Source organism: Paroedura picta, chromosome 6 (genome assembly GCF_049243985.1).
Source record: "Paroedura picta isolate Pp20150507F chromosome 6, Ppicta_v3.0, whole genome shotgun sequence".
In the NCBI taxonomy this organism is placed as follows: Eukaryota; Metazoa; Chordata; class Lepidosauria; order Squamata; family Gekkonidae; genus Paroedura; species Paroedura picta.
Window position 1 is genome coordinate 42,578,638 of NC_135374.1, and position 26,466 is coordinate 42,605,103.

The 26,466-nt window shown below is 42.4% G+C and overlaps 1 protein-coding gene across 1 annotated transcript; it reads left to right on the forward strand.

Annotated features, from left to right (window-relative positions):
• On the forward strand, positions 1-25,595 carry CD101 (CD101 molecule). The gene is made up of 7 exons (XM_077342287.1): positions 1-117; positions 3,712-4,089; positions 5,387-5,794; positions 7,503-7,892; positions 19,914-20,327; positions 21,597-21,989; positions 22,719-25,595. The coding sequence occupies exons 1-7, from the start codon at positions 72-74 to the stop codon at positions 22,907-22,909; spliced, it is 2,220 nt and encodes a 739-aa protein (XP_077198402.1). The 5' UTR covers positions 1-71; the 3' UTR covers positions 22,910-25,595.
• The last annotated feature ends 871 nt before the right edge of the window (positions 25,596-26,466 follow it).

The window sequence follows — 26,466 nt, forward strand, 5'->3', positions numbered from 1 at the left end:
GGTTGTTACTGCCACTCCGTGAGAGACTGTTCTCTCTCTTTGCAGAGGAAGAAGACTGCTTTCCATTAGTGATGGGGTCCACTCAGGGTTTGGTAGCTGAGCTCCTCTTCCTGTTTGGTGAGTTCTGTTCTATGTGCTTAAGCCTTCTGATCCTAAGACCTGTCCTGGTGCTGGAGAAGCCACTGGCCACCACCAATGCAAATTATGGCATGCCAAGTTCCGGCCTTTTCATGTTAATTGCCCCCAGTATCTGATATTCAGGGGTCCATGAAGATTCAGTGGCTAGCAGACACTGACTAGGCCTATTATTGAAAGCTCCTTTCCATTTGGAAGAGGTGGTGATTTATTTAGCTTCAGAGGAGCACATTTTATTGTTATCAGCTGTGCTCACTCCTTCAGCAACTTTGGGGTGGTATTTGCATAATGCCCTCCGAACTGGCTTTGTGCACTACGCCGCCCGTCTATTATTAGCTGCTTTCTTTTATGGTGAATATCAAGATCAGAATGTTCTTGTCATCTTTGCGGATGGATTCTTTTCTGCCTCTGCTCTGTTCTTAACTATTCTGGAGAGGATTCCTAGTATTATTCTCCCTATGTCTGAAATGGCTTTGATTCTATTCTCCCTTGTTCAAAAAAAAGTGCATACATTGTACAAAGGAGAAAAAGAAGAATGGTGTCTTTCCCATACTGTTCAAGGGGCAATGGTATTTAAAGAGAATTGTTCTCTCCCTGTCAGTTTGACTATGAAGAGGTCTGTGTACAAAATGGTGTGGGAAGCTTTTCTGTCATTGTTTGGATTCAAAGGTTTCAAATCCATAGGCTTTCTTTACTGTGTCATTTGGTGTCTCTAGAAATTTGTTCTTCCTTGTGAGCAGACAAGAAATGTTGATGTTCAGAAAGTAATCCAGTCAGCATTAATATTTTAAATGCTATCACGGGGAGGGGTTGCTGCTTTTGTTGCCCAGTGTTGCATGGGCTCTCTGTATCAAATGATGTATCTTGCTTTAATTCAGAGTTGACATATATTCCTTCATAAATCCTGGATGCATGTCAGTCTACATGTGAGCTGGGCTAATTTCTTTTTTTTAAAAACCCAAGAATTCTCAGTGGTGGAGGAAAGTGACATCTAGGGAAAATGACATGTAGGGAGAATACGTGGGATTTTCAAGGCAAGAGACATCCAGAGATGGTTTGTCATTGCCTGTCTCTGCATAACAACTCTCAGATTCCTTGGTGGTCTCCTATCCAAATACTGTCCAGGGCTGACCTCACTTAGCTTGCAAGATCTGATGAGATCAGGCTAGCCTGGGCCACCCAGGTCATGGCAGAATTCTCGGTAATTGTCTGGTTATCAGAAGAGTGGGGCTACCAACAACCACGAAAGATCCCCATTCCCTCTTGGCACTTCCTCTCACCACCCAAATCACAGAATTGGTGATTAATTTATCTCCTTTCACCCAGATAACGGGAACCCAAAGCATGTAACATCAATGCAAAATGATACAAAGCATAATTCCTAAAAACAACAGAATGAAAATGGCTGCAACACAACAAATGTACAACCACTGGGGCATTCACCGTTTTTAGCCTTTTGTTGTATCTCAATGTATGCTCTATTTTCTCCCCTTCCCCTTCCCCTTTCCATTCCTTATATTTGCCTCTTCTCCTTCCTCCAAGGAACTCAGGATATATACATTTCTTTTATTCTCACAACAGCCCTGTCAGGTGAGGCAAAAGACAGTGACTGGCCAGAGATCACATATTCCTTTCCTCAGAATTTTTGTCCCTCTAGTTTCTCCCTTCTCAACAGCCCTCCAGGAATCTCATGCATCCAGCGGTTTGTAAATGACTTAAGTGACAGCTTTAAAATAAGCTGCTGCAGAGAGACAAAGAATTATATTTAATAAAAATAAATAAATGTGTTAGTCATTCGACTAGCAGCAGAACATTAAAATATTGACTTCACACTTTATAAGCTTCATTTGCATGAGTGCAAAGGGAAATTTGAAAACCTGAAACAGGGAACTATAAAGAATTAAAGGAATTAACTAGATGAGGACAGCTCTCCTGCTGTTTTAAAACTGCTAGTAGCTATGGAGGGCCCCAATTCATGGCTGTGATGCAGAATGACAAGTTCAACCCTTTCTTCCTCCATGCTGGTCTTATGATCTGTATTATTCCTCCCCAGTGACCTGTGGGGGAGATATACAGGACCCAGGTAAGCTTGGGTGAGCCTGTCTCTGCCTCTCTGTCAGTGTAACAGGGTGGTTGCTGTGAGGATAAAATGGAGGGCAGGAGAATGATGCTGAAAATTGCTTCGAGTCCTCAGTGAGAAGAAAAGATGGGTACAAATAAAAATATCTGGATAGATAGATGTGCCATGTCTCAAGTGTGAGCAGGAGGAAATATTGGAGCAAATAGCAACAGGGGACTGAGATTATACAAGTAGTAAGGGGGGAGGATTAATGGCACGGCCGTGATCCAAACTGAGAGGGACTGCAGATGCTATTTATAATTTTTAATACATTGCAAGATCTAGCCAGGTATCGCCATTATCTTGTCTAGTTAAGCCCTCTGAACCAAACAGCAAATTTAAAAGGAGAGAGATTTGACACAATGAGAAGCACACGTAAAGAGGGATGTGCGCCAGAAAAAAAATCATTATTTTTCAAATCTGGTATAACAATTAGTCACATCGCCAATACTAGTTCAGTGTTCAGATTTATTCCCCACCCCCCTTCGGGATTCTGAGATTATTAGGTCTATTATTCCCTCGCTAAAGTTAGCTTGAGTGGGGGAGGGGCAGAATTACATACTTTCTCTGGGAGGGGATACCTAAGCATACAAGAGCAAGCAACTACTGGACAAAAGCCTCCTGAGGCAAAGAACCAACAATCAAAGCAATGAATCCCAGCAAACCCAGGCCCGTGTGGCAAACCCAGTACATCTAATGTCAAACCAAACAATTCAAGGCAGATGACATGAAGCAAGGGAAGGGACACTATTTCCAGCACAATGGACCCAATGTCAAACCACAGAAGCCAAGTAGAACTCAGGGCCAATGTGGCAAAACAACCATCTTTAAACCAGAGAATACATCAGAACCAATGTAATAACAGCTCCCTACCATGTGATTCCGTTTGCCTGTGAGAACTGCCTCCTTCTCCTTCAGTTGCTTTGGAAAACTGCAGAGAAGTGGAAGGAAGGAAGGAAGGAAGGAAGGAAGGAAGGAAGGAAGGAAGGAAGGAAGGAAGGAAGGAAGGAAGGAAGGAAGGAAGGAAGGAAGGGAGTTTAGCTTTACAATGCCTCCTCCAGATATTCCTGGAATATTTGTAATTAGGCTATTGGTATTGCTGATATTGACAAATATCAATCCTGATCCTGAGTATAACTAAAATGCACCAGTAAGATATTTTTAGCTGTATATTTGGACTGCATATATTTGAGGCCACATAAAACAGCTTAAACATAGTTTTAAAAGGCTGTTGTGAAGTTTAGGTCATGACTTTCAAACATTGGGGATATGCATATTTTAAATGTTTTGAATGCCTTATAATTTTTGTGTTGTGTCCAAGTCTTAAACCTTTGCAGGGTTCCCCCCCCCACACACACACACCCCTTCTCAGAGGAAGGCTTTGAAAAAGAAAAGAATAAAACCCTATCCATATCACAGCAATGCTTTTACGCTCATGTTTTATGGTTTGTACGCAGGTCTTTGTGCTGGACAGAGGATGGTAACAGTTCAGAAGGGCCTTCTTTATCGAGCTGAAGGCTACCACATCACCATCTGGTGCAATGTCAGTGGCTACGGGGGTCCACTGGAGCAGACTTTCCGGTGGTCTGTGTATCGGCCATCTGCCCCAGAGACAGAAATGCAACTCATCAGCACTAGTGATTCCAGTTTCCCTTATGCTATCTATGCCCAGCGTGTCTCAGCAGAAGAAATCTATATAAAGAGGATCCAAGGGGATTCCATCCTGCTTCACATCACCAAGCTTCAGGCTCAGGATGCTGGCGAGTATGAATGTCACACACCCAACACTGATGAAAGATACTTCGGGAGTTACAGCGCCAAAACAAGCCTGTCAGGTAAACTCAAGAACATGTTGCCTATGAAAATCACTGACAGGGCCTGCATAACTCGAGGGCCACTGGAGTTATGGACCTCTGGGTGCTGGATTTGCTCACCTTTGAAGTTTGAGACAAACATCAAAACCAGGAAGTCAACTGAGCTCCTGGCAGAACAATATGCACAGTTGCTGGTTTGTGTTCAGCTTGAGAGGTCACTGTTTGCCCGAGTCTGGACTAAATATGTGTAAACCTGTACTGAACTCCTATTTGTTTCTCCTTCCCTTTCTCCTTGCTGTCTCCTTCCAGTCAAATGTAAGCCCCTGAGGACAGGACCACAGCAAATTCTGAAATTTTTGAATCAATCTGGATTATCATTTCCAGTCTGTTAATTTTGTTGCAGAATAAGCTGTTCTAGAATTTTTATTCATTTATTTACATGTTTATATCCCACATTTTCTTTCAACTCAAGGCAGCTGCAGGGTTGCATACAAGTTTTATTTGTCTGATCAGGCACTCTGTCACTTTGTTCCATGAAGGTAGATCTTACTGATCATAAAAGCCAATTATAATTGCTGCCATAGTCCAAAGTTTGAGTCCAATGGCTCCTTTAAGACCAACAAAGTTTTATTCAAGGTATAAGCATTTGTGTGCTCAGCACACGTTAACAACTTACAACTTGGTAAAGTTTGTTGGTTTTAAAGGTGCCATTGGACTCAAACTTTGTTCTGCTATTTCAGACCAACATGGCTGCCCACCTGAATCTACTGCAGTCTAGTTCGTGCTCTCTCTCTCTCTCTCTCTCTCTCGTTCTCGTTCTCGTTCTCTCTCTCTCTCTCTCGTTCTCGTTCTCTCTCTCTCTCTCTCTCTCTCTCTCTCTCTCTCTCTCTCTCTCTGCGTGTGCATCAGTCACCAGTGTAAGCTAAGCCTTGCTGGGAAAGCAGGATAAAATCAATATACCATGGAGACTCCTCAGTGGTTCACCTTGAATGAGGTGGTATTTGTCCTATTGTTTTAAATGTAGGGAATATATGGCTGGATAAAATTGTTCTTTTGATCACGGTTGATCATGGGTGGCTAAACTGTGGCTCTCCAGATGTCCATGGGGCTCAGCAGGCACTCATGGGAATTGTAGTCCATGGATGTCTGGAGAGCCACAATTTGGCCACCCCTGCACTAGATAACGCATCCTACAGCACTAGTGCCTTGTTGGAGACCCAACTAGTACATTTGGCACCATGTGAAAGAGGGGAATGATTAATTTGCAGCAGTGACAGTTCCTTCAGCTATGTTTTCCTCTGTTGTCTTGTCCTGCTAGTAATCCCAGACACACTGTCTGCTACCATGAAACTGCAGGATCTCACCCAAGGTGAAGGAGATTCATTAGAGCTCATCTGTGAAGTGTCAACAGCAACAGTCCAACACACCCACCTTTCTGTTTCCTGGCACCTTGTTCAAGGAGATAAAGACCGGAAAATCCTTTCCCTGTCCAGAGATTTTGTCTTGATTGCAGGATCTTCCTACAATCAGAGGGTTTCCTCTGGAGACATAAGGCTAGACAAAATTGGGGACAAAAAATATAAATTGTCCATCATTAAGATACTGCCCTCAGACCAGGGGGAAATATATTGTGAAGCAGTTGAGTGGATTCAAGATCCTGATGAAACTTGGAAAGATATTGCCTGGAAACGGACAAACAAGACTTCTCTGACTGTCAGGAGCTTTGGTAAGATGCATGTGGTCCATCAGTCACATGAACTGTCATTTTCAAAGACATTAGCAGCTGCTTAATCATCTACTGTCACCTTGATTCTTTATTTCACTTGGAATGTTTTAGCAGTTTTGACAAGCTTAGTCAATTTAAAATGTGAGTAAATTAATTTATAATCCAAGACCTCTTCAGACTTAGCTGCAGTGGTATAAACTACCCTCATGAGTAAATGAGTCATTTGCTAGGCCATTAACTTCCCCTCTACATAATCACCCATTCTCTGAAAAAGCATTAAAACCAGTGAAGATTCTGATGTTTTCAATAGCAGATTTCACAAGAAGAGACAGAAGAGCCATCTGTATGAGCAAGCAGAGAGGAATTTCATGCCAGAGGGTAGGTGGAGACACCACTCCCCCCCCAACCCAATGCCTGCCAAAGCAGTGCATGGGCCTTTCTGTAGTACAGCTGTGCATTGCAGGGAGATGGAAGAGAAGTGCCAACACAGCAGTGACAATGTCTGGGTTGGAATCTAGATCTAGCATAATGATATGCCCCACTCCTTCTGCCAAATCCTATCTACCATGGCCTCAGTATTATTTAGCTCTTTATCGTATAGGGTGTGTAGTGCAGCCAGGCAAGGGATGTTGAGAGGTGGCTTGCCATTTCCTCTCTCTGCATCATGACTCCTAGTGTTCCTTGGAAGAACTCCATCTAAATCCTTGGAAGTCTCCCATCCAAATAATAGCCAGGGTTGGCCCTGCTTAGCTTCCAAGTTCTGACAGGATCGGGTTTGCTAGGACTATCCAGGTCAAGGCACTGCCTCAGTAAAGTGGTTAACATGTAAGAACCGGATGTTAGGTGACCTCGTTTTAGCTGTTCAATGGATTAAATTCAGGCTTCTTTCCATCTGTCACTTATGAAAGATCTCGCTGTGTTTTGTTTCTCTTCAGTGAGCCCCACTTGGCTGAATTATCTATTGAGCTCTGTTACTGTGATTGGCATTGCAATAGCACAGAGGGAGGAGATCCAGCACAGCCTCAAGGGAGCTGCAGCCTAAATTAAGAAGCACCATTTAGACAGCTTTACGCAAGTCTCCCCAAATAGGAGAAGGGTTTTTTAAACCCACTCCTAGACTGGAACTGCTTGGTGTGAACGTTCCCCATTCTCGGTACAATGCGCTTAGCAAACATTTGTGAATGGCCAACGTCTGTTGAAGATGAATTATTAATGAGCCGGCATTCAGTGCCTTGGATAATTTATGCACACTGAACCATTAGATTAGTGGTACCCATGATTAGCTGCTGAGGCTGTGGATGATGAACACAGAGATCTCCTTTTCCCTTTTCCCAGTCAGACTTCTTCCTAGAAATAGAAACCTAGCCAATGATATTTCTTTATGTAATAGCATCACTGCAATCAGAGTATTCATTCAGATGTATGTTTGGAGATTTCATGCAGTCAAGTCTAATTGGCTATGTGATGAAACAGGAAGAAGAGCAATCTGGAAAAAGACACCCAAGCAGCACTCGACTGGTGCTGCAAGCAAACATTTCTAACCCACTGCAACTCCCCCTCCCTTCTCCCATTAACACACCCACACACACACACACACACACTCATACACAGGGAATGGCAAGCATTATCTAGAGACTCGCATTCAGTATTCATTCTTATTCTAGTGAAGCTCCAAACTAAATGTGTGTCTTCATTTGTATCCTCACAGATGACAATATTTCTGTTAATATGACCGTTGCTAAAAGCTCTGTTCTGGAAGGAGAAGTCCTGCAAATCAATTGCTCTGTGCAAGGTCAGAATATTCAAAACAGATGGTTCCAGTTGGTGTGGCTTCATCATGATAGGGTGGTGGCTAGCATCAGTCAGCACGGGGCATTGGCTTTCCAAGAGGACAACGGGCACAGGTATACCAGGGGGAATCTCCTAGTGATGAAGCAGAGCAATGAGAAGTACATCCTCAGGATAAACCAGGCGGAACTGAAAGACCAAGGCACATACCGCTGTGAGGTCTCTGAAATTGAGAGGTCTTCTACAGGCTCCCTTGCTGTTAAGGAAAAAAAGTCATCTTCTGGTACTCACATAAATGTGTCACCTAGAGGTCAGTAATGCCAATTTTCTTTGTCTCTTTAAATGTAATATGGGGAAAGGTCCAGGTTTTCGTTCACTGATACTCATGAACTTCTGTGGGCAAACTCCATTGTCGAGCAGTAGATGTTACCGTTCTACAGAGTTTAACCAGGATCAGCAAAAGCCTTTGATCACTGCAACCAGCAATTAATTCCCCAGACTCAGAGAAATAAATTAGATAAACGTAGACACATTTAAAGCATTCCGGCTAGCTGCCACTGCCCCTTATTGCTTCAGGAGGAGAGAAGGCTTTATCCTTCCGCCTCTGTCGCTTACGCTCTGCTCGGCTCCCAAAATATCTAAGCAAGGCAATTCTGCCATCTGCTTAGCACATAAAGAGACCCAGATAATGGAATCGCTCAGGAAAGCATACTGACTCTTAGGGCCCTTCTGAAGCAGTAAGATGATTGGCAGAGATCAGAACTATCAAGCATGCAAATGCCAGTCAGGATGAGCCTGTTCCCAATATCCCCGTCATACACATATCGCCTACTGCTCAGTTGCTCTTCTTTCTCAGTGGCCCACGTTGTCTGGCTTCTTGGGGAAATTAAGTCAAGCTGTGCAGTTCCAATGTAACCATCAAAATGGAAGGCTTCTGCACCCTTGAAAAGTTGGGATTCAGTTTGAATCATTTCTTCGTTTTTTCAAGTAGGCATGAATCAAGTCTGATCCATTGGGCCCATTGTGGGAAAGGAATAGCTTGATCTGGTAAAGAAGATATCTGTAGCTTAATCTGATGGTTATGTGTATTTCATTCTATGTTGTCTTGGTCATCTCCATTGTTGCTTAAGGACTCCGGGGCCTCTGTAGTTAACATACTTTTCTCCCTGAAGTCCTATACAATTCTTTGTATTGAATAGTGGGTACAATAAGGCATGGAGTCATTCATAGAGTTGGAACATTAGCTCTTTATTAAGATCACACCACAGAACTGAACTCAATGGCCCACCATCCAAACTCATATACAAATGCATATACATCAAAGCCCATGATTGGCCCATGTGAATTCCCCAGATATGAATTTGATTGGTCCATTTGAATGAACCCAATGGCAGGACAGATTCTGCAAATTGACCAATAACAAAATAAGAGTCCCCTTAGTTTGAATTGCAGTTCTCGGTCTGTGATTCTGTTGACTTGCATACACAATACCTTGTGACCCTAATTTTCTGTCCTATGTCTGCCTCTCTCTGAAAATGATGGGTTTTTAAAAGAAAAACAGATTCTGGCAACCTGCTGTTGAAAATTTGCAAGAGGAAACTATACAGAAACATGTAGTTCAGTAATAGAACATTTCATTAGAAGGAGAAGATACCATTACCTTCAAGCTCAGGCACATACATTCGCATCTGCAGGTTAATGTTTATTTACTTCAGTCAAACAATCAAAAGGTTGTTTTTGATAGCCCAGCAGAATAAAATGCATATTAGAAGAAGACAAAGAAGAGCTGTTTTTTATATCCTGCTTTTCACTACCGGAAGTCTGGCCTGGAGGAAATTCGCCTCCTGACCACAAAGTCAGGATCAGCATTTCTCTGGGCATGCAAGAAAGGGCCACAAGAGCCAAGCACTGAGACAACCCTTCCTGGCCATCCAGTCACAATCTGTCTAGGTTCACAGAATCAGATGCTAGAGGAAACGTATCTGTGAACTTGAGATGCCACAGCCATCCTGCCAGTGATGTCAAAGCAATTTGTGGAGAAGTGAGTGAGGCCAGAGGCATGTCCTTTGGCAAAAGAGTCAACCACATTACTGGCTGCTCACACCTACCTTTTATTTCAACAATATTAGAGGATACCATGGCAGCTGCAGGTACACCCAAATTGCTGGCTCACTTAGAATTTCTACAGACTTCTACTTCACAGTTACATAGCCCTGTCTCTTACCATGTGGCCCTGTAGATTAAAAATTTCAATACAGAGGAGGATTTGGTAATCTTGGTTTTCTTCTGGAAGTAACAAAGGTCTGATTCCCCATCCAATGATGCCTCCTGCTGTGATTTTCACCACTATCTGGTAACCAATCAGGGCTGAACTAGGAAGGAATTTCCACCTGACAGATATGGGCACTGCCACACACACAATGCAGTTAAGTAAAAATGAGAGTACTTGCCTATCTGGACTCCAGTTGCTACCATGTGCATCAAGTCTTGATCAGCAAGGATTTTGATGGCTGGGACCCTCTCCTTCCCACCCCCTCCAGGCCCGTCATTGGCCAATCTTAGAGGGGGAGAAGTCAATATGACCATATATTGTCATATCACAGATTTTTCTTTAAAATTATATATACACACAAAATTATATATACACCCATATACACATATCTACATTTATACCTATATATCTGGGCAAGGTCATGGCCAGTGGCCCTTGCCCAGACTTTACTTCTGGTCTGCAGGCCAATTGGAATGTGCACAGCACATCCTGATTGGCCCGCTGACCAGTTACCCCCGTCCCCACCCACCTGGCCACTGCCTGCCACTGGGGATGGAGGTTTATGCAGCTGGTAGGGGGAGGAAGCCACAGAGTTCCTCCCTGCACTCACCAATTGGCCAAAAAGCCCTGGCCTGACCTCTGTTGGGAAAGCCTGATCTATACATTGCAGTGGGGGAATGGAGTAGATAATCCTCTGTTAAGATATTCTCACATTAAGGTAGCTGCTATGTAGGACTGTGTATGGCTCTGCCACTATAAACATGTCCGGTCTCATTGGATCTTGGATGATATGTAGGAAGAAACATCAGGTATGAAGTGGACCTTCATCCAACAGTTTTAGTAGCAGGGCACTACATATTACACCCCACTAATTCCACCCTCCAACAATTCTGCATGAATAACAGAGGAATAGTAATGATGCTTGAAGATCCCCCAGAATTATATCTCTTCTCCAGACAAAATCTATTAGTTTCCCTAGAGCAAAAAAGATGCTCTGAAGAGTAGACTCTGTGGTATTATAACCACACTGTCCTCCCCGGGCCCCACCCCCAAATCTCCAGGATCTTCTCAACCTGAATCTGACAACACTAGACGAAGAAGAAGAAGAGTTGGTTCTTATATGCCGCTTTTCACTACCCGAAGGAGTCTCAAAGTGGCTTACAGTCGCCTTTCCTTTCCTCTCCCCACAACAGACACCCTGTGAGGTGGATAAGGCTGAGAGAGCCCTGATATCACTGCTTGGTCAGAACAGTTTTATCAGTGCCGTTGCGAGCCCAAGGTCACCCAGCTGGTTGCACGTGGGGGACCGCAGAATCAAACCCGGCATGCCAGCTTAGAAGTCCGCACTCCTAACCACTACACCAAACTGGCACTACAACCGTATCCCACACTGGTGGCTCTGAGGGAACCTGGCAATTCTAAGGAATCGTGTAGTCACTATGGGCTGACTAATCCAGGTATGGGACAGGACTGTCATGGCAGTTACTGGAGGGGGTTTACGGGAAACTTACTCTTTCCCCCTTTTTGCCATATTACCTACAACTCCCCTAGGTAGTGCTCACTGTGGAAGGGGTAAAACAGGCGCCATCTTTTACCAGTACCCCCTTCCCCAATCCATGGCTAAACTGTATGTATGCGTGTGGGGAGGGGAGAGTTGTACAGTGTTTTCAAATACTGAAGGGTTATAATACCAATATAAACAAAAGCAAGCAGGAGGCTCTTTAAGATCTGTGTAGTTAAGCCCAGAGAAGTCAACCACAGACAATAACTATGTTAAAAAAGTGTATTCTCACCCCAGCCTTCCCCAAAAGTCTGCTTGCAAAATAGACAATAGTCTATGTCTTGACAATAGAGGAAGCTGATGCAACCGTGCTTCCTCTGACAAGAGTTGTGGGGAGGAGGAAGGGCTCTGGCCATTTATGAAATGATTCATACTGGAAGGTTTTGCAGCCCATTATCGGTAGACTGTAGTTTTTGCAAAACTCGAGGCTGTCTGTCTGTTTGTGCGTGCCATTTGCAGTCGCTGTGTTCTTCTGCATGCTTCAGATGCTGCCACAGAGCGCACAGACTGCACTGTCAGCAGTCAGGGTTCAAAGGAAACGACGAAGCTTGGCGGTGGCACTCCCTTAATTAAATTGAAGTGGGCTCTGCCTGTTCCTTTTGTGTCCTCTCTCCTGAGCCAGGTGACCACGGGTGACAGGAAACTTCATAGCAACAGCCTTGGTTTCTCCAGCAAGACAGGCTTTGGGAAGACTTGCCGCAGCTTTTCCAATAGACAACTTCTGGTGGGAAAAAGTATCACCGCAGCTGTTCTGGGAATTCTCTGTCATGAAAATAATAATGTCAGTTTCCCAAGTGGATCCCACTGTGGCCTTTTCTCTAAGTCTCCTCTGTGGTACTCGCAAAGCACCAGTTGGTAATGGAAGGAAGCACCTGCTGAGCCACTCCGGCTGCATTTTGCAGCATCCACATGCTCGTGCTTGCCCACAACCACCTGGTACTCTGGCTACACCCCCTCCCCGAATGTCTGTGTTGCTCAGCAGTGATGTGCCAACCCTTTAACACACACACAGACACACACCATTTCACAAGAAATGTTCAGAATCAAGTACTACCTATTCCCTGACTACTTTTAACTTGGCAGTGATGTATTCTAAGCCTTTTGTGTAGAATTGAGGAGAGATGGTGAAATTTAACCAAAGTGGAATAAAGAACGAACATTAAAGGAGGAGGGGGATATCTGAGGAAGGGGGAGATAGGCCGGCACATGCAAAGACTGCATTCAAATGTCACAAACCGTTAGAACATTTGGCTCCAATCCCAGTTGTAGCAAGAAAATAAGAGCCGCAACAGTCACGGGAGAGAAAAAAAGGCCAAGGCTGATGTTGCAAAATGAGATTAATGTTCTTAATAGTTAAATACCCTAAATTTTCCTATGTGTTTCACCAAAAGGCTTTGTCCAATCTGTTTGTCTTTCCATAGTTTTTTTTAAAAAGAGTATAGAATAGCATATAGAATTTTTGCATATTTAACTGAAAAATAAAAAAATATTTTTAAGGTTTCTTGTTGGGCACCATGAAGAATAAGAAGAGTTGGTTTTTATACCCTGCTTTTCATTATGGGAAAAATTCTCAAAGTGGTTTACAACTGCCTTCCCTTCCTCTCCCCACAACAGACACCCTGTGAGGTAGGTGGGGCTGAGAGAGATCTAATGGGCCTGCTCTGGGAGAACAGCACTATCAGGGCTGTGACTAGCCCAAGGTCACCCAGCTGGCTGCATGTGGAGGAGTGGAGAACCAAACTCGACTTGCAAGATTACAAACTGCTGCTCCTAAGCCACTCCTAACCAAGCTGGCTCTTGTCCTACAGCTATAACACCATGTTTCTAGGCCACAGATATACAACAGGACTAAGAGATGGCTTAAAACAACCCAATATTGCATGCTTTTGAAAGGCATGTTTTTTATATGCAGGCAAAAGGCAGATTAAATTATAGATCAATGTGTTAAAGTACTGAGGTAGCTCAGTAAAATTGTGGTTTTGTTGACTTGAGAGAATCTCTAAATTGTCTGTGGTAACAGAGATAATGTGCCCAGAGACCGGATGCTACTTAAGTGAGATTTATCTCTAGGCAAAGCTCTGATCTGTAGAGCCTCAGACTCTGACACAGGTCAAAGATCTGGATTTGGCTTGAGATGTTGCCTATACCCTTAATTTAAAGTGAAAGGAAATCTTCAAAAATAAAAGTACCTTCCTTACAAGCAATTGCTAAGGGAAAAGAGACAAGCAAGCAAAAAATTGTGGAATGAAACAGCGCAAGGCATCTGGAAAAAGTTTGTTTTAACTGTGGGAAGTATTATTTTGCAAGGTGGTACTAGATTATTTAAAAAAATCAAGTGTCCACAGGTATTCTGGATTAGAAGTAGAAGCAAATTACTCTGGATTAAGATGAAGCAAGAAAAATGGTAGCAACATTTAAACTGTACAGTGTCCCACTGAATGCACGAGCCCTGTTTACAGTGAATGCTTGCGTCACTATTAGGGAGAAAGTTGGGATACACATTTTTTAAAAATTGAAAGGAATGTGACTTTCAATAGGAAGGTTTATTAAAAATTCATAATAAACCAATATTCAAGCATTTAACTACAAAGACCGAAGCTCCAGAATTCTTTCTAAAAAGATTTTAGTATGTGATAATCACAGTTTAGGTTATTAATTTCTGAACGTAATTTTTACATATAATATCTTTCTTTTCAATATTATGATTTTCTTTATGCATTATTTTACTTTATTGTAAAATGATTTTTTTTGGGGGGGGAGATGTAATGATAGAAAATAGAGGCATTCCTTTATATTTAATAGTGTTTGGGAACTACTAGTTTGTAGACTTGATCACACAACCTTAATTTTAGAACAAGACTTATAGACTGCTATGCGGGGTGTTTGATTGCTGTTCATGTTAGAGTTGTTGTGAGCCATTCCTCGTTTTTATGATCCAAAAAACATTATACAAACAAACCAGGATTTGATAGCTATGCCTGGTAGAATTAAACCATAGTTTGAGCATATTGTGATGTCTGACTTAGATATGCAGACTTAGAATCTAGGTCAGAGAAGGTAGATTTTCCAGCCAAGAGAGGGACAATAAGGACTTCAGTTATGACATCTCAGTTGTCTTTATTTACTTTGTAGTCCTCCTTCCTCACTCTCTCTGGGCCTCTTCCTGTTCTAGTGTTGCCAGCCCAGTGTTGGCACCTGGCAGAAGACTGGGGGCGGGTGGAGATCTAAAGTGATGTTACCACTTTACTCCGCTCTGGTAAGATCTCAGTTGGAGTACTGTGTTCAGTTTAGGGCACCACAAGAAAGGTGTAGAGAAATTGGAGCATGCCTAGAGTAGGGCTACGAAGATGAGGAAAGGTTGAGGGAGCTTGGTCTGTTTAGCCTGGAGACAAGACAACTAAGAGGTGATAAGATAACCATCTTGAAGGGCTGTCACACTGAAGGTGGATCAGAGTTGTTTTCTGTTGCCACAAGGGATCATACCAGAAGCAATGGGTTGAAATTAAGAAATTTTGGCTAATCATCCCAAAGAACTTACTGACAGAGCAGTTCCTCAGTGGAACAGGCTTCCTTGGGAGGTGGTAGGTTCTCCCTTGGAAGTTTTTAAGCAGAGCTAGATAGTCATCTGAGATAAATGCTAATTTTATGAACTTAGGCAGGAAGGGGCGTGCCAGTGTTTGTCTCTTGAGGCCCTTCCTTGCTTACCCAGGGAATTGCTAATCACCACTGTGGGATGGTAGGTGAATTGCCTCCAGTTCAGGCTGGATTCCAGAGAATTTTGATGGAGGGATCACTTGGGCATGAAATTGGGGTCACTGTGAGTAGGCAGGTAGTTGTGAGTTCATGCATTGTGCAGGGGGTTGGACTAGATGACCCTGGAGACCCCTTCCAACTCTATGATTCTACCTGACTAGAATCATTGCAATGTTATTTCTAGCATGAACTGGCTGTGACATCATTATGCTGGCATGAGAGTCACACACCCCCATCTCTGGTTTAATGTGGAAGCCCTATCTTCTCCAGACAATCAAGAATATTTAATCGCTTTACTACTGTTTCTGATACTTGACATGCTAAAAGCTAAATAAAGGTGGAATGTCTGTTTCTGGCTTGTTAACTGTGAAAGTAGCACGAAACAGTTGATGTGCTTTGAGTGTATGGAAGAGCCCACACTGTGGCTGCTAAAAGCATCTGAGCTGAAAAGGAGGCATTAAATAGTTTTCCCTTCTAGCCTTGAAGAAAATGGTATTTCTAGAGCTGTTTTTGGCACTCATGTGAGAGTGTGATCATGACCTAGTTTATATTTATGAACGTATCTGGCAAACAGAACAAATTAACATGTAGCACATTCCTTGTAATCATGGAATCATAGACTTGAAAGGGGTTCCAGGGTCATCTAGTCCAACCTCCTGCACAATCCTGAAACCCATCTTGGATCTTTTTTCATTAGAAAAAACACTTTGCATGATTGTCTAGTCTTAATGCAGTCATAACTGGATACCTAGGTGTAAACTGCACGGAGCTTTTATTCCAACCCCAGATCGATTCAGTCCCTGCCCTCTACACAGAATGTGATTTCCGTTTGGATTTTGGCCGATTTTAATTTTCCTTCTGCAGCAAGAAGGATTGATCCGGAGTGACCCTACCTTTATTGTGCGATATCTCAGACTGCTTTTAATCCTGAATATCCATTTGGGAAAGAAAGCTCCATGGTAGAAAACCTCTGATAGGCTACACCTGATCATGTGACACGCTTGCCTTAAAGGAGAAGCCCCTAATTTCTCTCAACTTCTGTCGGTCCTGGATTTTTCCTCCCTCCTCTGCCTTTTCGATCCTCTCCCCCTCCCCTCCAAGAAAAGAAAGAGGCTCCCTGCCTGGCTCCTCCCCCCCTTCAAGAAAGAGGCCTGGCTCCCCCCGACCTTCTGAGCCTCCCTAACCACGTGCAGAAGACTTTCCTGTTTCAATGGGGAAAGGGGGGAGAGAGGAAGACCCGAGTTCAAAGCGATCTGAATTCAACAGGATTGACAATGGAATAAAGAAAGTGCAGACTCTGCCCTAGTGTTTTACATGCATTTTTATTAAACTAATAGTGCAACAGTGAAACAATTTGTTTTCTCAATTTATTTCACCACTAGATACAAAGTCCCTTGCACCCAGGAATGCAACAGGTGCTAGTGCCCACTGCAAAGTGGCCCTGCCATTGAACAGTGCTGGCTCCTGCAGTGCCCTGGGGCAGGCCTGACCCTCATTCTCCCCTCTCTTGGGTGGGCTGGAGGCCTAGGGAGAACCTGGCCCTCAGTCATTGGCACTCTTCCCTTTCTGCTCTCAGCTGGGTTGGAGACCTTGGGCCAGGCCCATAGCACCACCTAACAGCTGTCGGCTCACCACAGAGCTGGGCTGCTGAATGGGCCAGGCCCTCTTTCTCCCCCCCTCCTTTTATGCAGTTTGCTGTTCATGAAGGCGGTCAGCAGAGAGGGGACAGCTCTTCTACCAGCTGGAAAGAGGAGGAGGGGGTGCAGGGAAGACTCATTTCAATTGGCCCTCAGTGGTCCATATCTCCCACTAAGGGCCAATCAGGGTGGGTTTTACTTGGTGTGTTGTCCGTAAGCAAACTGAGTATTATCTTGGCTAAAGACTAAATATAAAGATTATAGTGTTTGCTTTAATTTTTAATAGTTTCAGAAGGGAAGGAAATTTCTTGCAACAACTTTGATGTTTTTCACAAGTTAGTTGCTGGTTTTTGGGCTTGTATCTCTGATCCAAAGTACTGCCAGATTCGGGGCAGAACTGTGCAAGATCCCATTTTTATAGGCCATTAAATGCAAGTTCAGGTCCCAGAAACAAATGTTGCAACCTGTTTTGCAAAGACCAGACTTGACTTCATCTAGGAGTCCCTCTAACTGGCTTTTTCTTTTGTTGCTTGATTTAAATATTGACTAATGTGCATCCCCATCTTGAATATTTTCCTTCTGAGATGGCTGTGATGGAGACATGGACTTGCTAAGCCTGATTCTTTGCTGAGTTTGCAGTCTAGGAGGGTTAACAAAACAAGAAGAGAGGGAATCATTCTGAGGTATTCCTGTAGTTCCGTATAAGCAACCCTAAACAGACAATAGACAACAATTGCATTGTTGTCATGCAAGCAATATTTAACTAGAGATTCTAAGAGACTTGTGTGTACTTCTAATAAGCTACATTCTAACTTATAATTATGTGCAATTAAAAAAGAAATGAAAAAACAGGCATGTTGGATCATTAGAAAAAATTGATAGCATAAACAATATTACATGTTTACTAATATATTTATTAGGTTCATATAAAGAATAAAAAGTAATGAGATTAGCTTTCTTTTTTCACAGAACCCTTGTTCAGGCTTATTTAGGTTATGCAGTTTTGTTTGCTGCCAAAAAACAGCTGAGGTGGATGCCATACGAGCCCCATTGTAGGGCTGAACTCTTCCATGTGGCCTCAGGTAGTCATAATTTTAGCTAGTTCGTTGTGTCCTCCATGGATGGCAGGGCACCAGTGATTTCAGTGGGTCCCTCCAACAGAAAGAGAACTTTTATTAACAAGCAGGAAAAACTGAACAGCAATAGGGAGAACACACAGGCTTTAACATATCCAACTGCTTCAGACACATGTTGCTTATCAGCAAACCCTTATGTTTGGCTACTTATACGCTCTGCTGATTGACTGCTTGAAACATTCTATTGAGAACCAAGGAGCCAGGTCCTGGCACAAGCTCAGACACATGAATATTGCATGAACATATATACATAACAATATTAAACAAGTACACCCTACCCAGTGAGACCAGGGCCCTGTGAAACCTTAAACAGTTCCACAGTGCCTGCAAGACATACATTTTTCACCAGGACTGGGGCTGAGGTCCTAAAATGACATCCAAATCTGCTGGGTTTCCTATTCAATATTCACATAACTAAACCATCGGAGATCATATATAATATGTTCCCCTCCTTCCACTCTGGATGAAGCGGTTCCAAGGAAAGTTTCATATTTTAGAGTTTTTTTAGAATTTTAAATTTAAATGATGATTATAAATTCCCACTATGTATGTATGTTATTTTAATTGATGCAATCTGCACTGAGCCCTCAAGGAACGGAGGAATAGGAATATAAATAAAGTATAGGAGAAAAATGAGGAAAGGTAGGATTACAGTGGAGGACAGGGTAGAAATGCTCTGCAATGTTAAAGATAGGGATTCAAAAAGCTCTTTGTAGTTAGTGTAAAATATCTGGGGTTATACTAGGATTGTCTTCAAGGAAGTTATGTGGAGCTGGAATATTTGGGGGCACAGAATGAAGAAACAATGCTGTACAAACTTCTAGGAATTCTCCCTAATTCTGTGGTAAGAAAAATAGATTTGAGGGATTTCTCGAGCATCAGATGGTGCTGACCTCCCATCATCCTGGCAACCAGCGAAAGAATGGGTCGAGTGAGAATATCAGTGGAGCAACATCAATTCTGACAAAAACCAGAAGTGACATCATGCCAGTGGAACATCAAGGTGATGCTCTAAGGAATTTAGCAAAATACTATGATAAAACCATTTTAAAATTTTGTTCTGTCACACTTGGCCCTCTGTGGATCAGCAGGCAACATAAAGCAGATCTGGTTTCCTTAATCCAAGGGCAGGCCTGGGTGAGACTAGGTTGCACCAGAAGCTATTCGGGCAGAGATGCAATGGCAACTCTCCTTATGTAAATATAGAGTCACAAAATCATAGAATAAGAGAGTTCGAAGGGACCTTCTGGGTCTTCGAGTCCAATCCTCCCCACACACAATGCAGGACACTCACAATCCTATCGCTCATCCACTGTAACCTGTCACCCCTTGAACCTTCACAAAATCAGCCTCTCTGTCCGATGGCTATCCAGCCTCTGTTTAAAATTTTTCCAAAGATGAAGAACCCACCACCTCCCAAGGAAGCTTATTCCACTGAGAAACCACTCTGTCAGGAACTTCTTCCGGATGTTTAGATGGAATTTCTTTTGAATTAATATCATCCCATTGGTTCTGGTCTCTGGGGCAAGAGAGAACAATTCTGCTCCATCCTTAAATGGCACTCTTTTAAATACTTGAAGATGGTTATCAGATCCCCTCTCAGTCGTCTCCTCATATAGAACCCATCAGTGATTTGAATTTCCAGTGCTAACTTGAACTCAAAGGCCAGAAAGGAGACATCAGAGAACGTAGTAGTGCTTTTATCAACAATGCCGGAGATTATTTTTATATGATTTATTATGAGTAAAGGTACTATGATCCTATTCCTGTATGAAGGCTTCACTTCTTAAGATAGTCAGTGGGTTGAATACTTCAATGGTCTATTAACAGTGAATTGTATTTGACAGATCTACTCAGAATGTTAATCCTTCAAAGATGGCCTTTTTAGATGTTGTCTGATAATAGAGTTTTTAGTCATACTTTTAGTAAATGAGTAAATGATTACTTTTTATTCTCTTTCCCTCATTTATAGAAAGCAAGCTAAAAGTCAGTCTGGACACTAAAACCATGGAAATCTCTATGAATGATGCTACAGAAATTAAATGTGAAATCATCTCACTGAGCAAAGAGGAATCTCCATTAGGAGTATCTTGGTACTTTCAGCCGTTGTCTCCAGCGGATGCTGTGCCACTGCTTATTTTAGCAACCAATTACAGTAACATTGTGGAATATGGGAAAGCTTTCGGTTCCCCTCAGAAGAAATCCAGATTTCATAATGAGAAGGTCTCCAGTCATCTGTATAAGCTGTCTATTCTACCAGTAGATTATGATGCCCATGGCACATATTACTGTGTAGTAGAGGAGTGGGTCTGGTCAGTGGACAGTGGCTGGTACATCCTTGGAAAGATGGAATCAGGCAAAACTATTGTGAATTTCAAACCTTCAGGTAAAGTAACTAAAATGCGACTGAGTGACATTCTTCATAAAAAGAGGATTTGATAAGAGGATATAGAAGTATGTAGTGAGAACTGGGTCTGCAGCAGTTCATGCATCGTTCTGTAAGGAGAGGAGATACTGGGAGATAGAAGAACTTCACATGCAAATTGCTACCTATATTTAATTGACACTCACAATATTAATTAGACAAGCAACTCTTCCCTTCTGACCAAGGGTTAGATGCATTTCCAAAATGGTGGTATCTTCCTTCAAAACAAGAGTCAATGGGAAATATTCTTGAGCTAGGAGATTTCATCTTTTGTCAGGGGTAAATGTCACTTTTGGTGAAAGAGTTTTACGGATCCAATCCATTTAATTGCCAAACTTGTTTTTGATGAGGGATTCATGACTGGATCTTCTGATTTTTTTCCTCTCAAAAATTACGTTGCAACTTCAGGGATCTACCAAACTGATCAGAGCAATGGAAGGAGTGTTAGTCTTTCATGCAAAGTCCCATAAATGCACTCATTTTAGCACCCTAACACTAAGTACATCTTTTGTTCTGATGAAATTAACCCACGCTTCTCCAATCTATTTCCTAAATCTCATGCTCACATCACAAAGAATGTGAAAGTAGGAGATTTGGTTGGTAGAATAATTAACACAGCAACGGTGCACAACCAGATTAAAGAGTAGATGAAGGTTTATTTAGGAACTAGCATACTTGATAGGAAAAAGGAGAGACATAGTCCTAATCACATCTCTAGCGGAGAGAGACTAAGTATGGAACTTCTGAGGAGGAGAAATTGCCCTAAGAGTAGCAATCTGAAGACAAAAAATGACACTTAAAGACAGAAGGTGCTGACCTCACTGTCCTGTCAGTCTTCTTGCTGCCTCTTTAAGGATTTTCTTCTCTTCTTTGTATACCAGGCATTGCCTTTTCCAGCAGATTTCACTGCAAAGTCAATGATACATAAGGGAGATTTTCCCAGTGTTTTCTCCTCCCATGGTGAGCATTTGAGACAAAAAGTTGCATAATGTTGTCTTGACATAGAACAGAGCATTGTTAGGAATCTACAATGTTACTAAAACAAAACCCAGAAGCAGATCCCTAAACAGTTACTCCATGAAGATTGAAGGTGTGGCCCAAGTCACCTATCTCTGGTATGTCCTGGGATGTATGTGGAGGAGTGGGAGGCACTGGTGCAGACAAATGTTTACTAATCTGCTGAGTCTGATTAAGTATGAAATAATAAAGATTTCCCCTTGTTTGCTGCAGAAAATGAACTACACATTGAAAGTACAAACCACAGCATCACTATCACTGAAAATGAGGATGTGACCCTGAAATGTTGCCTTCAGAGTCAAATGCACTCTACCTCTCACATCTCCATCAGTTGGTTCAAAGTCTCGGTCCATTCCAGTACAGAAACCCTGCTGAAAATAAAAGACAACGGCATCATTGAGTATGGCAACGTGACGATGGCAAGGAGGTTGCGCCCCTACTGTCCTTCTGCTGGTGACTTTCATCTGACAATACAGGATGTGGAGATGGGTGATTCTGGGCTGTTCTACTGCCACGTGGAAGAATGGGCAGTCAACTGCAGCACTGCTCAAGTTCAACAAGCCTCAGCTCAGTCAGGATACAGCGAACTTGTGGTGCTTCCTCCAGGTAATTTTTATCCAGCACTTGTAGATGCATCTCTGTTCATCCTGGGCAGGAGGGGCCTGTAAATCTTCCCTGCCCTGGCCTCAACCGAATGATCCAATCCCCTTTTGAAGTTGCCTATGCTTGTAGCCATCACCACTTCCTGTGTCAGTGAAATCCACATGTGAATTATTCTTTGGGTGAAGAAGTGCTTCCTTTTATCTGTTCTAAGCCTTCGAGGATCCATTGTTCCTGAGCTTCTAGTATGGTAGTTTCAAGTAGTCTTCCTGCTTCCCTAATAGATTTGATCCTCTTTCCATTTCCTCACTCGAGAAATGGCTCCTTATAAAGTTAAATATGGCTGTTCCTCTTTACATAAATGCTAAACTTAACAGCATGTTGTATCTTGATCTTGTAAATGAAGGACATTTGCGCTGTTTGTTAGACTGCAGATGGATGAGAGAGAGAGAGAGAGAGAGAGAGAGAGAGAGAGAGAGAGAGAGAGAGAGAGAGAGAGAGAGAGAGGAGCCAGGACCCTGATCATCCTTCCTTTCTTCTGCTCTGATGCTTCGATGCATAGGTTGCTATTCAGGGAAACTTCCTCCCTTTTGGCCTGACACCTCCTCTTATACTATGGATGCCTGGGGAAACTATGAAAATCTCTTTCTCAAACAGTGCTTGTCCTTCTTGCAAACTATCTAGACAAAGAGAAGGTGAGAAGAATGAATTGCTGTTTGCTTTTGTTTTTTGCAGTGTCAACCAATTCTACAGAGATCTGTTCTTCTGCCTCAGTCTTCCATTTCCTTTTGTTCTACCCTCTGGTAATGTTCCTTATTTTGATGGCTGCTATTCTTTGCTTATGCTTCAAAATCAAACTCGCCCAACGGAAACAATGCAGTCTGAAGACAAAACAAGAATTTGGGGCAGAAATGAGGTTAATGTAACCTGCCCACATGCACATCAGTGGCAAAATGGAACAACAGCACAGGAAAAGAAATGTATAGTCTTAAGGTTGGTGAGACAGACTGAACTGAACATGAAAAGCCGATGAGGGTCATTAGCTGAGGTGTTGTGGTGAAGAGCAATGGCCTCTCATCTGGAGACCTGGGTTTGATTCCCCGTTCCTCCTCCACATGCAGCAGCTGGGTGACCTTGGGCCAGTCACAGTTCTCAGAGCTCTCTCAGCCTCACCTACCTCACAGGATGTCTGTTGTGGGGAGAAGAAGGGTAGAGGTGATTGTAAGCCACTTTGAGACTCCTTCAGGTAAAGAAAAGTAGGGTACTAAAAAGCCAGGTCTTCTTCTCAATACTCCTTTTTAAATACCTTGGGTAAGTATAGAAATGCCTCCATCAGGGAGTAGGCATCGCCTTGATTATGGACAGTCCTGTATCCCCTGTAGCAGTTTAGAACTCTACTCCACATTTTGTTTGTTCTACCATACCTGAGTCTGGATCATTTCCGCTATGGTTTTTGCTTATGGATTAGGTTTGTTGTTTCTACAATATAGCTGGTCACTCAATAAAACATCCAATGCAGTTGTTTATATTATAGTAATGAAAAAATCAAAATTAGCCTTGGCCTGTGAAGATCTTCTATAGCCCTTCATCCATAAGCTCTCCCAATCTCTGCCAAACAATTAAATGACTCTTGAAATTTGATTCCTTTCACAAAGAAGCATTTAACTGTATAAATAGCTTTTAAGTTGCTGGGGTGGGGCTGGAGAAGAATACCTTAAGAATTTACTTGCTTCTACATCCTTTGATTCTAAATGGGATGATACTGTAAGAAGGGGTGAGTCCAAACAGCAGACCAAATTTTGTAATTATCTCTGGCCACCTTGAAATGCATCAGTGGAAGTATGTTGACCATCCTGATTTACCAGACTAAGCTTTCAAAACAGGGTCAAAACAGAGGGCAGAAAGGAAATTCCTCACTTTGGTCTGACTTCAAGATATCCATCACAGGACTTTGACAGAATTTATCATGATCATCATCATCATCAGTGAAATCATTATGTAGCCAAACCTGGCTAGCTGAGTTATCATCCTGCTTACAAAGCCCTGACTTATTGGAATTGCCTTTAGGAGAAAAATGCCCTGTCCCGTTAATAGAGGCTTAATGTATGGAAATAGGCAGCTGAGGATTTTCATGGCATGGAGGTAAACAACATCATCTGTGATAAAGCCTCTATTAAAGGGACAGGGCATTCTGTCTCCAGTCATTTTATATCCCTACACAAACCCTTCAAGTTTCTATTCTCTGTAGTTACATAGCTGTGTAAAATTATTCCTATTTTTACAGGTATGGTAAAATATCCCCCTTAAAGAGAAGTTCCTGTGTTCACTATATAGGAGTTTGTGTTTCTTTCATTTTTTATTATTAATTCCAAAAGAGACAGTTTCATTATTGAATAGTTTCACATTGTTTTGTTTCAGTATAGAATACTATTGGGTCATCTTCATAATTCTACTTCATTATTATTTGCCATTGGTTTCAATGGAAGACTTCTCCCTCTTCTTAGGGTTGCACCTTCACGGTGTTCCACACAAAATGGACAAAACTCAGAAGGATTGCAGCACTCTACTTGGATATCTACATTGCCAAATTTCAGACAGATGGAGTAAATTGGTCTCCTTTTTTGGCAATGAGGAGCACCCATGTTTAACATGGGACAATTGATAAGAATGATTTCAGCAGCATGTAGTAGGGGGATCAGGCACTGCAGCCAATTAGCTTGAAGAATAGTAACAAGTGTGGTTGCAACTCTGGGTTGGAAAATTCCTGTAGATTTGGTGAGGAGGGGGTGGGATTTAGGGATAGGAGGGACAGTGGGGTATAACGCCCTTGAGAGAAGCCATTTTCTCCAGTGGAATTGCCCCAGTATTCTAAAGATCAGTTGTAATACCAAGAGATCTCCAAGCTCTACCTGGAAGTGTTAGGACCTCCTCCCCCCTCCCTGTGCACGAGAGGGAGTTGCACATATTCTTTTGCTAATTTCTTCCCTGGTTAAGTCATCTTCCCTAGCTGTTTCCCCATCCATGTTCTCCAGATCATCAAATCCATTTTAGCAAAGGCTTCACCACTCCCAAGCACCTATTCAGGTGTCATGCAAGTACTGCAGCTGCCTGAAAAAGCCCTTTTTGAATCACCTCACTCAGGAGGTTTCCCTTTAACTCAATCAAGGTCTCTTTGTCATGGACATGTTAAAAGCATTAGTTGGTCTCTGTTTCTTTATTTCATACTGTTCAATAGTTCAAACATTGTTTTAGGGGCTAAGCAACCAAACCTGGCCTTAGGGTACATTTTTGGCTATTTACATGCCACACTAGATGTACTATGTATGTACTATTGGTGGATCCACAACACACACACAGCTCTGGCTCGTCTTGATGTTTCTTTCTTCATGGATATCTGCCTGTCAGAAGGCAACTATTGATCTTCTCTGACACAAAATATTAATCTTTGATAACATTTCAAATTTTCCCCTTTTTCTTGTATGCTTGTGATAGGGACTTTTGTTTTTCAATAAAATCCTTTTTGTTGTTGTTAATTTCTAAGCTTGCTTCTGCCTGAGATTTCTGGCTAGGATCATTCCTCTGTGTACATAGGTAAAGGAATCTCACTAATTGCTCTCTCACTCATCAAGTTTCATAGAATTGCTAATTCTCCACATCATCTATTCAGGAGACAAGTCTATTTTTAGGTAACAGAGTTTAGCAACCATAAGATCCAGATTGATAAGGATAAGGCATCTAGGTGAACAGGTAGTAGCAGAAGGACCTTGAGGTGGGTTGGTTTTGACAGAATATAAGTTTTGGAGAACATCAGGTGCACAGGGCAGCACATACTGAAAGGGGAAATATTGAACAGCAGGGTAAGCATTGGGAGAAGATAGGATGGGAACATCCCATCCTATGTACTTCAGGACTGAGACACCTCATGCTAGTGGCTATAGCATGCAGTCAGACAAAAAAGCCCAGAGCCCTTCTCTTTCTTCCACTCCTCCTAAGAAACACAGTATATGTTCTTGTGAAACCAGTTCAGTCTGGGAGGGGCAAGACTAAAATAAGGAAAGGAACTGAACAAAACTAATGAAAATCGTGGGATTGTTTGTTATAGGATGTTTATATGAGAAATTTGTTCATTTCATATTAATTACTATAATTACAAAACACCCTATTTTGTAATCATTCTGACTAATAAGAAGAGGAATGCACAAGGCTGCTGCGCTTCTACCCATATTGTATGCAGGGTTTTTAAAAAAATGTTTCTCAAAACACAATTTTCTCCAGAAACCTACGTTCTTGTCTTGCTTGTCTGTGACTTTCCCTTTCCACCTTAACCTTAGGCACCCATACCTTGGGTTTTGCTCAGCAAGACCTTTATTTGTACACAGAACATCTTAATGGCTCTGGCTGTTTATATTGCTTTCTCTAGGGTCAAGTATCCTCCTGCAGGAATGTCTCTGTCTTGAATTGAATCCTATTAATATCCTGTACT